Source organism: the organism of the source record quoted next, unplaced genomic scaffold (genome assembly GCF_019419815.1).
Source record: "Pyrus x bretschneideri cultivar Hongxiangsu unplaced genomic scaffold, Pyrus_bretschneideri_v1 Contig24, whole genome shotgun sequence".
NCBI lineage: Eukaryota > Viridiplantae > Streptophyta > Magnoliopsida > Rosales > Rosaceae > Pyrus > Pyrus x bretschneideri.
The window spans coordinates 575872-589744 of NW_025999546.1; the positions used below are offsets into that span (position 1 = coordinate 575872).

Below are 13873 nucleotides of genomic sequence, written 5' to 3' on the forward strand. Positions count from 1 at the left end.
ATTGTTAGGTTTAAGTGCAACATGTTACGTATAAACCATTGTCGATTTTCAATTTTAGTACGTTTATTTAATCACTACGTTTATTTCTAATATTGATACATTGATTTCCAAGTGCATGTATAGGTTATTATTAATTTCTGATTTTGGTACGTATATTTGATAGGCACGTTTATATCCAATATTGGTACATTGATTTTCAATTTTGGTACGTTTATATTGTGTCAGTTTTATGAAATGTATTAATATAATCTGTTTATATATATCTTAAATGATATGATTTTTCTTCATTAAAAGAAAAGAAAATCATTTAAGTGGAAGATAGATGAAGCAAAATTGATTTTTCTTTCTTTAATTGATTGACGCACATAATGTATTGAGATCCTAGTGCACTCACTAATTAGTATTTTGTTATTAAAAAGGGGAATTTAAAATCCCGCTAATATTTCATGCTTTTAATCCTCTCATCTACGTGGATAAAATTCTGCAGAGAATACGTATTAACATGCTCGGGTGGGATCTTGCTGCTCCATTTCACTCTCTGGGACAAATCAGAACCCGCGCCGGAATTCCCGAATTCTCCATAGAAAAGGGTTTTCAAAGCGAAATCCCCATCCCAAGGCATCCACCCTTGCGGTGCAACAAGAGCTTCCATACTCGAGTTTATGAAAACAGTCCTCGAGTACTCCTTCCACGGCCTCCCCAAGTAGTTCTTGTGCACCTGCGGCTTGCTCCGATACAACTTCATGTATTCTTCCGTGCCATTGATCAAGCAGTTTTCAAATACAAAGCCCGTTGACTGCCCGGGGTCTGTTCTTCCATGGGCCGTGACTGTATTCTGTTCGCCCTTCTCCGGTTCGAGCTGTCTAGGACGAACAAGGATGGTGCAGTCTTGGAAGATGGAAGCAGAGTTTCCGAAGATGAAATCCACATTGCCTTGGATGGTGCACGACTTGTAGAATTGTCGGTTGGCATGAGCATAGAGAGTGTCCTGATTGCCTATGAATTCGCAGTTTTCGATTACGGAGAGGTCGCTGTCTGATCTGAAAGCAACTGCTTGGTGGGCGTCGGGACCTGCTGTGTTCTGGACCGTGAGACCACTCGCCATGAACCCATCACCATTAACTCCTGCGATACATATAAGATTGACGAACAATCAGCAATTACAGCACCCATCCTCATCCTCAACCTCAACTTCTGAGATTACGTGGGTGAGGGGTCACACCATAAGGGAGAGTTTGGTACGTAGACAGGATGAAATAGGATGAATGGGACGAAACAGAGGTTCCGTGCTATAGTTGGTATGCCATGTTTGGAACAAAACGGAATTGGACGAGCGTGTTCAGACCAATTGTGCTATGTCCCACGCCACGTACCAAACGCGTTTTATAAGTGTGATCCACCATGCATTTTTTCACTAACCAAATATGACGTTATATTACAAAAATCTTAAAAAACTAAATACCCACGGCGGCAGATAAAAAAATTAAAAAGAAAATTAAAAAAACCAAAAAGTGACGCGTAGTAAACGTACCGATGGTGGCAGTGTTGTAGGTGGAAATTCCGGGCTGGCCCACATTCAACGACCCTGTAATGACCGTTTTGCCCATCCCATCTCCCAAGAACACCACGTTCCGCTTCTCTAAGGGCACCCCCACGGTCTCCTCGTAAACCCCAGCCTTTATCCCAATCACGAACCTCTTATCTCCCGCGTTATCCGGCGCGGCATTCACAGCCTCCTGCACCGTCTTGTAATCACACGAATTCCCCTTGCACACCGTCACGTCCGCCTTTAAACCCGACGGAATCCCGCCCCGAAATCCCTGGTCGGACCCTCCGCCCGGGATCCGCTCCCAGAACCCGTCCCGCTCGGTTTTCGGCGGCCCCCACTTCTTAGTGTCATTTCCGAAGTTGTCGTACGACCAAATCATGCCGAGCGCGTTGCTGGATTTTCCGATCAGCGAGTCGAGAAACGACATCGTCTTGTTGACCATCTGGGTGTCGTTTGCGTACTTGAGAGCCGACCAGCAGTCGTATTGGTAGAGCAACGCGGCACTCATGGAGGCACGTGCGTTTTTAACGCGACCACTTGACAATCCATCGGTGGTGAGGGAAATTCGGTACCGGGAGTTGGCGAGGACGTCGAGGCAGTTTTTCGCGGCGGTGGTGCGGTTTATGTTCCCCGCGGACGAGTCCAGGATAGTGTGGACCATGCCCTGCGCGGTCTTGAGGCCGTCATCAGAGACCTTGACGGCCGAATGGATAGTCTCGAGAGGGGTGACGTTTGGGTCAGTGACGAGCTTGCTCAGCGAGGCTTGGCACGCGTCGGGGAAGCGTGTGGCCTTGCAGGCTAGCTGGATCTGGGGTTGGGGGGAGATGGAGCGGTGGCGTGAGGCGGAGGAGAGGGAGAGGAAGAGAGTGAGGGAGAGGAGAGAGAGGAAGAGCAGGGAGGCCATGAAGGCGAGGTTTAGGGATTTGGGTTTGGAGGAGCAGCATGGTGGTGGGTTTATAAATTTGGTGGGTTTTTGTGGAAATTGGAGGTGATTGAATCATTTGGGTGCGGAATCAATGGGTCGTATTTGGAATTTAGAAAAGTGGGCGGGATTTAATTTTTAGGAGTTTTAACAAACAAAAAAAATTTTGTACTTGACTGTTTATTTTAATAAAAAATTATATTCTTACGTTAAAAAAGTTAGATTTTTACATTAAAATATTAAATATGATACTATTTATTTTATTTTATATTTTATTATTATTATTAAAATTTAAAATTTTTAAAACATTTTCATTATTTCCGTTGATTTTTCCGGAAGACGGAGAAGTAAACGATGAAAGTCTTGGGCGGGTGGGAGCAAGTGCAACAGTTTGAAAAGGACAAGGGAGATTAAATATATATACTTTTTGAAGTAGTCCAACCCCAAGAAGAGGAAGAGGATCCTCTCCTCGGCTTAGGATTGAGGATACTCCTGATCCAAAAATCTGGATAGTTCAAATTTAATTCAACAGTTTTAAACAAAAAATTCTTTAAAAAATTATAATAATTGTAATCATTGAATTAAATTTAAACGATTCGGATTTCATAATTAAAATGATCCCCATCATGAGGTCAAGAGAGGATTCTCTTCCCAAGAAACACTCTTGATCTGCTCCTTACCGAACCTACCCAATTTGCTGACCTCCCACCACCCAATTTCCTTCCACCACTCTCGACTCTCTCGTCAATTACGACCTGCAGGGGACCAAGACCTTCGCGATCCGCGCCCGAGATACCGACTCCAGCAGAGAGCAGTTGGCCACTGATTTAATTTCTCGTCGCGGGGCCTATGTGCGCTCGCTGATGTCACGCTGACGTCGCTCCATGCAGGGGGCGCAAGGCCTGGCAACTGCCGTTCTGCTAGCCGCTGGACTTGTCCCTCATGGATTCACAGATTTTTACTGTTTGTTTCAGTGTAAAATTTGGGGTGGAGAATTATTGATGGTGAGATGTGCGAGGCGGTGGTTTGAGTTTCAGTGTAAATCCGTGTCCAACTGTAAAAGTGAAAGGGGAAAACGACAGAGAGAGATATCAGGAATGTTAATCACTTATTCGAAATCATTATGTCTCATTCCGAACGCAAACATTGATTTTTCTACCTTATAGTCTATCCGTTAATCGACGAACGTGTCAAATTCAGCCGGCTACGCGGCTATATATTGTATAAACACATGAAGATGTTATGAAATGGAGGATATGTGTTATAGAACATAAAGTAAACAAAATATAATGTTTACGAGATTCAGCAAGTATCTCTATGTTCTCGAGATAACAGTAATACTTTCTTTTATTATTTAAAATAATAAGAGTACAAAAATAACTTTAATATTTTTCTCCCTATCTATCTAATCTAGCTCTATGGTATTTCCTCCGTATGTTTCTCTTATAATGTTTGTCATACATTGCATATGCTCTTTATACAGAACACTTACCATGCAAACGTCCAATATTGAATGTTGAAATTCTGTACACCCAAATAGTAAATACCAAACCTCTTTTAACTTTCATTCTTCAAATTCACATGCTTATTTATGTCGGCATTCACACCTCCATTTACAATATAAGGCAATATATAAAACTTTCATCCACGTGGCAGTCCATGTAGGAGGAGGATGGAGTAGTGGATGTAGGTTTTATTTCAAAACCTATAAGACGTATTCAAATATTATAATCTAGCTCCATGACATAAAAAACGCGTCATTTACCCACATTGCAAAACGTTGAATGGAAACACAACCACCACGTAACTGATATGCGACTCTTAAAATTACCTGCGGACAAAGTTTGACTTGATTTTGCTTACAATACGACTCAATCATGCCCATATGAGTTTCTGATTTAGTCAAACTCATTGTCCGTTCACGACGTAGGACAAGAAACAGTCAATTTCCCCATACGAGTTGAAATATATTTTTACTAGCACCTGCATTGACAACGTTGTTACTCTGCGTTTTAAGCATCTTCTCCTGTGCATCGACGTCGCCTTCCTATTTACAATTTACAAACAAATGAAGAAATTTGAGTGAAAAAAAAAAAATGTTAGAACAAGGTTAAATAAGTAAACAAACAGATCAATGCTATTTGGTAATGTAATCAGACCAAACTGAAATAGAATTAAGAAAAGAAAACAAAGTATTTCTGTTTCCACCTTTAATCCCTCCGTCCCATGCGGTCATGACCCAGCAACCGTTAAACTCTTTTATTTTTAACAAGATTACAAGAAATCTTAAAAGATTGCAAATTAATGAACGTAAAGTAGAAAATGTTTTAGGAGGGAAATGTAATGAGCAGAAAAAGGGTTGCACACCGAAGCACCAAGGGCGGCACGCTTGGTGATAGGTATTCACCATTGCATTTCAAATTCCAACCAAGGGAGTGAGGACTTACAAGCTGAGAGTAGGCACGGGCAAGAGATAAAAGCGTGGGGTACAAATCAAGAACAGCTATGGCAACTTCCTCAGTTACCTGGGGTACCTGCATTTATAATTCCAGACACTCACCAGAAGTTGACAGTATATATTAGATATACATGTAAAAAGGAAAAAGCCAAACCCACAGAATTTAATTTCTTTCCATTTGACTATCCATAAATGAACCCATACATTGTTATATTAAGGGATCAGAGCCAACCAAGACATCGTTAACTGTCAAATAAGAGATGATATTCCTTTCTCTCAGAAACAGTTCATACCTGCATGAGCTGAATGGCAAATACGTCACTAACTGTCATTTTATCCAGGTCTTGGCACCTTTTGATAAAATCATCAAAAGAAGGGCAGACCCCAGCATTCATACTTTGTTCCTCCAAATACTCTGATTTGTAATACTGAGTTATCGCTTGAGTAAGATGAACATACTTCTTCAGTGTATCAGCCAAGCCACTGGTTCTTTGAACATCGAATCCCTCCAAAATTTCAGTTGTGAAACAGCTGTATGAAATGAGAACTATAACTGTTGAAGATGGATTCCAAATGATAATTGTTTCTTTTGCAATCATTAGGACATAAATAGAAGAATTATTATATGATTTACTTTCAGTCGCTCACACAAAGGGTTTTGAGAAGTGCAAAATCATCATGGGTACCTAAAAACTGGACTGGCAAATTGAGAACATGACCTAAATAACAGGATTATAGGATCCTCAGATGTGTATTAAAATTTAAAACTAATATCTCTTATCTCTTTAGTTTTTCTTAACATGCTAACTAAAAGTATATACTACAGAACCTTTAATCGAAACCAGAGATGGTAAGAATATGCCATCTTTTTCTAGTTATCCTTCAAAATTAACCCTACTTCAATGACCATAATTATTATACGAAAGACAACTCAGAATACAGGTTTGGAGGGGCTAGATTTCCTGTTTGATAATACAGATATATAAGGCAGCAAGGAGGTTTGATATTGGGCATTCTTTCGGAAGACTATTTGAAGTGCAATGGCTAGAGATTACGGTTTCAAAAGTGCAGAAACTAGGGTTTGAATTAGGGGCTTACATGATATGGAAGAATTTATTTGAGCCTTTTAAAGGGCTGTGAACAGTACCCAAGACCAAGAGAATATTTTGGCTGGGTTGTAGTATTGGAAAACGAGTACTACACTGATGTAGGACATACGGAAACAGAAGGTAAAAGAAAATTCATCACCATTCAATTGATGACTTATACAAATGAGAGGTTTACTTCTCAGTTTAAAAATGATTTTCTTTAAATGGAATAGTCAAGAATGAAGAGACATGGCCATTAGGAATATTCACAAAAATGCTTACGCTGTTTTAATGCTTTCCGCTGCTTCAGAACAATTTGGATCACCTTCCACAAGATATATCAGCTTCTTAAGACCACATCTCTGCCACATGCAATTGAAGGAGCAAACATGTCAGAATAAACATGAAATAATATATTTCACAGTGAACCCAACGTTCTCAGGAAAGGTGAACAATCTCTTTAGAAGCAAACAAATCCTCTCTGTAGACAGTGAGAGACAAAAGAAGCCGAACATGAAGCGCCACAAGCAAATCAATGACAGACTAATACAAATCCGCCTTTGTACGTTCTCATTAGTTTTCATGTATAATGAAGATCCAAAGGAAGGCATCAGCAATCAATTTCAGTCATTCACTACAGTGCCATGGAGTGAATCATACCTTACATAAACACAAGGTCAGGATCTATTAGATCCCCATTCAAGTGCTTCAAACCAAGAGTTAGGGCTTATATATTATAAACCAAATATTTAAAATTATGGTGTAATAATTTGGGCCATGTAAAACCTCTCTATCGTGATACTCTATAAAGGAATAACCTCCATGTAGTCATAAGAAAAATATGGTCCTAACTTGGGCCAGTTATATGTAAGAATAAACTCCATATTGTAATAAAGTGAGTTTTTCTAGGTCCTGTCTTAAAAAACTTGCCTCCACATAGTAATAATTGTCAATGTCAAAACATATGCTATATTTTTATGATTAAAAATTTAAGATGAAATAAAATATTTTAGAGATTAGGTGTCTTTCTTTTTCTAGTACTTCATCTTGGAGATTCGTAAGCTTCATCTTGGAAATTCATATGCTTTACTACTAATGTGGTTCTTTGTATCCATGCAACATTCATTAAGGATAACTTAGTCAAAAAATAATTTTTTTGAACTACATGTCTATTAAGTAATAACCTCCCTAAAGTTATAAAATTGGTTTGGTCCCAACATTATGACTATATAGAGGTTTCACTATAAAAGCATGTTTTCCTTTAGTATACAAAGTATAATGCAAAACAAGGTATCAATATCACTACAACAAAGTCAAGAAAACCATAATTCAGCAAACATAAAAACTCAATCTCAACAAATTTACTCTGCCAAGTAACTAAATAAATCAGAAAATTCTGCATTCATAAGCACTGCTAAACCAAATAGTACTCCTTGTTAGGGGTGGGGGGAATTTGGTATGGCCCACCCCCACCACTCAACTGCTGATAGAACCACCACCACCACCACCACCATCGGTTAGGGTTCTGTTCGGTTATGCCAGAAAACAGGTGTGACAGCCTAAACAACCCAAACTGGTCGGTGTCAGTGAGTCCGGAATGAGGACTGTGGGGAGTGGCAATAAATTCATATGTAAAATGAAACCACTGTTTCACTAAACTATTAAACACAACGTATGAAGACCATAACAAACACTACCCAAGATAATGCTACTTTATTCTTGCTCAAAACTCCCAATAGTTTTCTCCAAACTAGAGAATGCTTCAATCATTTACTTTGTTTCTTCAAACAAGTTTTTGATGCATACGAACTTTTGATTTATTTACTTTCAATAAAAAAAAAGAACGTTTATTGCCAATACCTACCAAAAAACACTGTCAATTTAGACTGGGAAAATAAGCACTAAGATGTGCAGTATGCACCCAATGCCACAATCACAAGTGCATCTGGCCTAAAACTGCAGCCACCAAATTCCCCGCCTGGGTAATGCATTTTACAGGAGGAGATACATGATTTTCTTTATCAAATTGTTCATCCTAGATACTTAAGCAATGAAATGAGCACAGACAAAATGTTTTAAATATTAAATCCTCAAAAGGGACAATCATGTGACGTTCAATTTATAATATCCATAGTTATGGGAGGAAAGAGAATAAGAACAACTGATAGGAATATGTTTCAGGTTTTTACTCAGGTATTCTCCTTTTCATGCTGTAACATTTAAGGTTTGTAATTCAACATTTTCCAATTAAATGCAGTGAAAGCAGATATTAAAAGGTAAAGATATATTATTAGGAGAAACTCAAGTTTCCACAATAAAATAAATACTAAGCATGTAAAGGAGCAGCTTAGTTTATGCTGAAACAATTGTAAAACAGTAGTATCAACATATTATAGCAAATTTTTGTATAGCTAATAAAGATAAACCCATGAGTCTTAAGAATCAATACCAAAAGCCTCAGTTTTTGGTCTCTGTAACGGTTATCTCTGATTGAACAGCGCAAATCATCGACTTTCTTCCTCTCAACTATAAAATCAAGCACGTATTCGCTCTGAAGATGTTTATGGCGAGCTATCCAGATTCCGTCTCCAACTGGTAACCTTCTAACCTGTAGAAGAGTCAGATTGTTAAATACAGTTTCCACAGCTAGAAGAAAATATATTGCAACAGGAACTAATATAAGGAGTTATCTTTCACTACCACAAGCCACAATTATTTACATAGTAAAATAATGGCTGGAAAATTTTCTTTTATATTCCAGAACTGTACAATGGCAAAATTCTAGCGGACCATACTACCACTCAGAAATGCTGGCTGGTGGTACCTACAATATAATTTCTCTTTATGAATTTATCAAAAATAGTCTTACGATGCCATTTAGGTCAATCGCAACAACTTGATAAGTGAAATAGCAAACACGTGAGGAACACTAAGACAGACCCAAAACATTTGTAACAACAAGAATGGCATGGCCAAATAATTATTAAGAAAGCTCTTAGAATCATAACTGAAGTTTATGAGTAACATACTCAAATTCAGAAATTGGACTTTGGATTTCACCAGTGGGTATAAACAACAAGTAGAACAGATTAGAAGATGCGAAATAATGTGCTTGATTTTATCTCACTGTCATGAAAAGTAACAAGAGAACCAACAACAACAACAACAACAACAACAAAGCCCTTTCCTACTAAGTGGAGTCGGCTATATGAATCCTAGAACGCCATTGTGCTCGGTCTTATGTCACTTCTTCCGTTAGATCCAAGTACTCTAAGTCTTTTCTTAGAGTCTCTTCCAAAGTCTTCCTAGGTCTCCTCTACTCCTTCGGCCCTTAAACTCTATCCCGTAATCGCATATTCTAAACGGAGCGTTAGTAGGCCTTCGTTTCACATGTCCAAACCACCGTAACCGATTTTCTCTCATCTTTCCTTCAATTTCGGCTACTCCTACTTTACCTCGGATATCCTCATTCCTAATCTTATCCTTTCTCGTGTGCCCACACATCCAACGAAGCATTCTCATCTCCACTACGCCCATTTTATGTACGTGTTGATGCTTCACCTCCCAACATTCCATGCCATAAAGCATTGCCGCCCTTATTGCCGTCCCATAAAATTTTCCCTTGAGCTTCAATGGCATACAACGGTCACACGACACGCCGGATGCACTCGTCCACTTCATCCATCCAGCTTGTATTCTATGGTTGAGGTCTTCATCCAACTCTCCGTTCTTTTGCAAGGTAGATCCTAGGTAACTAAAGCGGTCGCTCTTTGGCACCTGATCTCCAATCCTCACCCCTAACTCATTTGAGCCTCCGTTTACACTGAACTTGCACTCCATATACTCTGTCTTTGACTGACTTAGGCGAAGACCTTTAGATTCCAACACTTCTCTCCAAAGGTTAAGCTTCACATTTACTCCTTCCTAAGTTTCATCTATCAACACTACATCATCTGCGAAAAACATACACCAAGGAATATCACCTTGAATATGTCCCATTAACTCATCCATTACCAATGCAAATAGGTAAGGACCTAAAGATGAGCCTTGATGTAACCCTACAGTTATGGGGAAGCTTTCGGTTTGTCCTTCGTGAGTTCTTACAGCAGTCCTTGCTCCATCATACATATCCTTTATAGCTTCGATATTTGCTACTCGTAGTCCTTTCTTCTCTAAAATCCTGCAAAGAATGTCTCTTGGGACCCTATCATACGCCTTTTCCAAATCTATAAAGACCATGTACAAATCCTTTTTCATATCTCTATATCTTTCCACCGATCTTCGTAAGAGATAGATTGCCTAAAAGTAACAAGAGAACCATGTAAAAATATTTTCAAAGCAGCAACAAATAGGGCAGTTGAGTCCTATGCTAGCTACTTAAACTACTAAGTTAGTCCCAGTACGGTGAAAGTGAAACTGATGAGCTTATGCCGTACTTAACCAAGGCTGAACAGACTAAATCAGTTGAGTGCTTCATAGAGGAAAAACTGAAATCCCATGGTGGGTTTCTTGCTTTAATGAGCCCCAGTTGCAAGAATGTCTCGGTTTATTTTCCATTGTATTTAAACGTTCCACCTGACTCAAACATGAAGCAGATGATTAACTATACAAACAAGGTAACAACAAGCAGTCTTAAAAGTCGACCTGTTTTGAAAAACCAATAATACAGAAAATAAAATGATATCCAATGCTACACATTCTACTTCTAGTTAATGTACGAAACCGTTGGAAGAACTAGCATATAAAAGAGTGAGAAAACAACCTCTATTTTGATTTTGAATTGAGTGCGAACATTCTCAATAATTCTTCCAGGCCGCGATCTAGACACAATATACACCAAATCAGTCACAATTCTAAAAACACTAGCAGAACAATGGACAAATAATAGGAAGGAACACTACCATTGAACATAGTAAAATAACAAGAAAAATAAATAGATATAGAAAACTGGTAATACTTGCCATATTAACAATTACTTGGTTGAATCAATTTTTCATCCATTTGGTGTTTTGTTTTCCCCTTATTTGTTGTTCAGGTACAGGGATATGGATACAAGGTGAAAATGGGGAAATTAATAATTAGGCAGCGCACCTTCTGTGACAAGGAGGGGGGCAAGGATGGGGATAAGTCATAGTGGTGAAGGTGGGGATGAAGATGGAAAACTAGCTCCTGCATTATTGTCAACCCTACTCAAGAAATATGGATAGTGACTAGTGATGAGATCTAAAGAGAGCATGTATGCAAGGACCATTCATGTTGCTGACTATTTTTAACCCCAAAACTCTGTTCTTGTCAAGAAAGAACAATAAGTACCATTGACTAGCTTCATCATAAAAAGAAACAGCAGAAGAAAAAAAATAATAAGCTACTGACCCCCTAGTGGCAAATTGCTCTCGATCATCCAAAACCAAGATTACTTCATATGCATCTTCAAATCTCTCCCCAAAGCTTAGAGGTGGCAACGAGAAAACATTCCGACTTGCTTCAAAACCATCCAAAGTAGACTTTGGCACAGGATAACTCTGAAAACCAAGAAGTCAATTAGCAACATATTAACAGTATATCAGCTGTGCTCAACAATACTGGAAAAAAGGTGACTTTCAAATCTAAGAAAAAAGTGCTATAAGTATCCACTACAGTCTTGCAAATATATAACCAGAAGTTAACTTGGGACTCCTAAATTATGGTTGTTGTAAAACTCTGTATAGGCGCGATTTTGACACTTCCAATCTAACATGATACGTTAAAAAGAGCAACTGTTCAAGTAAATATTTAGAAGCTAGTTAGACATATACCTTCCCGATGTATTCCTCTGGAATATCAAGCGAATTCTTCTTCCTACTCACATTAGTTGATAACAATATGACCTCTTCCCCAGAGTCAGAATGATCAAGCTCCTGATGTGAAGTAGTATCCACATCCAGAACAGAAAGCCCTTTGGCATTAGCAGTTTTTCTGATAGGACCTGCCATACCAGACCTGGTTAGACATTCACATGCAGCTTCTTGACCTTCTTCAGTAAGCATGTACCTACATTTGCAACATGCATTACACATCTGCTGTTACATACGCAATCCAAGTGTAACTCAACAACTTGTAAATTTATAAGAATTGACTGCCATAATACATATGATTTTTCAGCATTTGCTTCGGGCAAGTACTAGCTCATCTCGAAACTAACCATAAAAAACATGGTTCACAGCTCATGTATTTTGCTTAAGGTTGTAATCAACTTAAATGTCATTTACCTAGAATGTAAACATTTACCCATGTTCCTGTTCACAAGGCATTCTTCTATAAAGAACAAAGGTTCTATGAATTCCACGTCAAAGTAGATCTTTCATACCGTATAATTTGTAAATGATGATTGTTTTATAAATAGTTCATTTTCAGTTTCACAAAACCAGTGTGGCCTATTTTACCATTCAAATTAACAAGTTCAGAGGCAGAAAAAAATACATAATAAATATATAAATCCTCAGTAGCACAAAAACACGAGAAGCAAATGCAGAAACAAAAGCCATACTTTGCTGGGCAGCTTGATTTTGTAACTAGGCCCTTGGTTACCAATGTCTTCATGCAGGACCATCCACTATACCATTCCCGTCCAGAACCTGCAAAGTGTCCTGGACCTCCCGGTTTTCCCTTTCCCATCTCTGGCCTAACAACACACATCACAAACATTCCAAAATTAAGCACAAATTACAAACAAAAAAGAATTTAACTGCCAAATTAATATACATAATAGGCACACGAGAAAGTCCACTCGCTTCAGCTGCATCGATAAGCTCCTGTTTACGCATAAATTCATTCCCATTTTCAAGTCCCCTGAGAAAAACTAATCATTACTAACGCCTACTTCCAAAAATATGACAAAACAAATCCACAAAAAAAAAAAAAAAACAGTTAAATACAAGTCCAGATTACCGGTAAAGTGTGATTAACAATGCATACGCCACGGAATTCTTCTGCGGAACATATCGTCTACTTCTTTTACTTCTCTTATCTAAAACACAAGGCAAATTGGGCAGCAAAACTGGTGAATTCAACACGGAGGTGGTAAAAACAGAGAATGTAAATCCAAAGAACGGTGAAAATTACCAGTTTTAGTCAAGTCTTCCGGTTCAGAACTGCCGGAACGGGTGGTCGGAGAAAGCCCTTGCATGAAGCCACTCTCCTTCACTGCTTTTGGAAACGGAGTTCCGTTTGAGGGAAGGAGGAGGTGGGTGGTGGAGGGAGGGAAGAATTAATGGGCTAGCAGAATCAAAATAGGCGGTCAGAGTGGGTCAGAGTGGATGTAGCGTAACGGGCCGAGTCTCTTTTCTTTTGCAAACACTATATGCGGGCTTAATATGCAAAACCATCTTGTCGAGGGTTTGGAGGGTGTTAAAAATTTAAATGACAGTTTAATTATTGTTTAACCGTAGGAGATGTAATTACGAGTATTTATATATTCTTTTTATATTTTTTATACATTTACACTAATTATTGTGAATTTTTATTTATTTTGAACTCCCCTATGTAGGATATTAAAAATCCAAACAAGTTGTACCCATCTTCAAAGTGTAGAAGATGTGATCACGAATATTTGCATTTTTTTTTCTTCACATTTCTACACTTGATTAATTATTATGAATTTTAATGTTCTTTGAAATTTTTTTTAACCTCACACTTATGTGAGATTAAATACTATAACTATTGTAGCAAAGTATTTTAGCAGTTTAAAAGTATCAAACTAACTTTTTTCTTAGCGGATTGAAATGAGTTTACTCGTGGGTAAACTTGTTATGTTTTTAATGTGTAACATAATAACGATCCAATTAGTTAATGTGTCAATTCAAAACTTGTTATTTTTG

The 13873-nt window shown here is 38.4% G+C and overlaps 2 protein-coding genes across 4 annotated transcripts; both read right to left on the bottom strand.

The window, feature by feature from the left end:
- Window positions 1-323: 323 nt before the first annotated feature.
- Window positions 324-2565, bottom strand: LOC103951683 (probable pectinesterase/pectinesterase inhibitor 51). Its single transcript, XM_009363119.3, has 2 exons — window positions 1532-2565; window positions 324-1125 (listed from the first exon to the last, which is right to left on the bottom strand). Exons 1-2 carry the CDS (start codon window positions 2451-2453, stop codon window positions 437-439), a joined length of 1611 nt encoding a protein of 536 aa, XP_009361394.2. The 5' UTR covers window positions 2454-2565; the 3' UTR covers window positions 324-436.
- Window positions 2566-4194: 1629 nt separating this feature from the next.
- On the bottom strand, window positions 4195-13316 carry LOC103951685 (crossover junction endonuclease MUS81). 3 transcript variants are annotated; one of them, XM_048586155.1, is made up of 12 exons: window positions 13119-13313; window positions 12945-13023; window positions 12759-12845; window positions 12544-12678; window positions 11813-12047; window positions 11391-11539; window positions 10780-10837; window positions 8467-8625; window positions 6300-6379; window positions 5223-5460; window positions 4919-5005; window positions 4195-4514 (listed from the first exon to the last, which is right to left on the bottom strand). In XM_048586155.1, the coding sequence occupies exons 1-12, from the start codon at window positions 13180-13182 to the stop codon at window positions 4380-4382; spliced, it is 1506 nt and encodes a 501-aa protein (XP_048442112.1). In that variant the 5' UTR covers window positions 13183-13313; the 3' UTR covers window positions 4195-4379. The 3 variants fall into 3 exon arrangements, with proteins under 3 accessions (XP_048442112.1, XP_009361396.2, XP_048442113.1); XM_009363121.3 differs by having other exon boundaries at window positions 4195-4518; window positions 13119-13312; XM_048586156.1 differs by lacking the exon at window positions 12759-12845 and having other exon boundaries at window positions 13119-13316.
- Between the last annotated feature and the right edge of the window lie 557 nt (window positions 13317-13873).

Excerpts from the sequence above, each read along its gene's own strand:
- LOC103951683 (XM_009363119.3), bottom strand. The coding sequence starts at position 2,453 with ATGGCCTCCCTGCTCTTCCTCTCTCTCCTCTCCCTCACTCTCTTCCTC. Across the intron at positions 1,126-1,531 it reads CTACAACACTGCCACCATCG|GAGTTAATGGTGATGGGTTC; the intron begins GTACGTTTACTA and ends TATGTATCGCAG.
- LOC103951685 (XM_048586155.1), bottom strand. The coding sequence starts at position 13,182 with ATGCAAGGGCTTTCTCCGACCACCCGTTCCGGCAGTTCTGAACCGGAA. Across the intron at positions 12,846-12,944 it reads TTGTTAATCACACTTTACCG|GGGACTTGAAAATGGGAATG; the intron begins GTAATCTGGACT and ends AGTTTTTCTCAG. Across the intron at positions 10,838-11,390 it reads GAGCAATTTGCCACTAGGGG|ATCGCGGCCTGGAAGAATTA; the intron begins GTCAGTAGCTTA and ends TATTGTGTCTAG.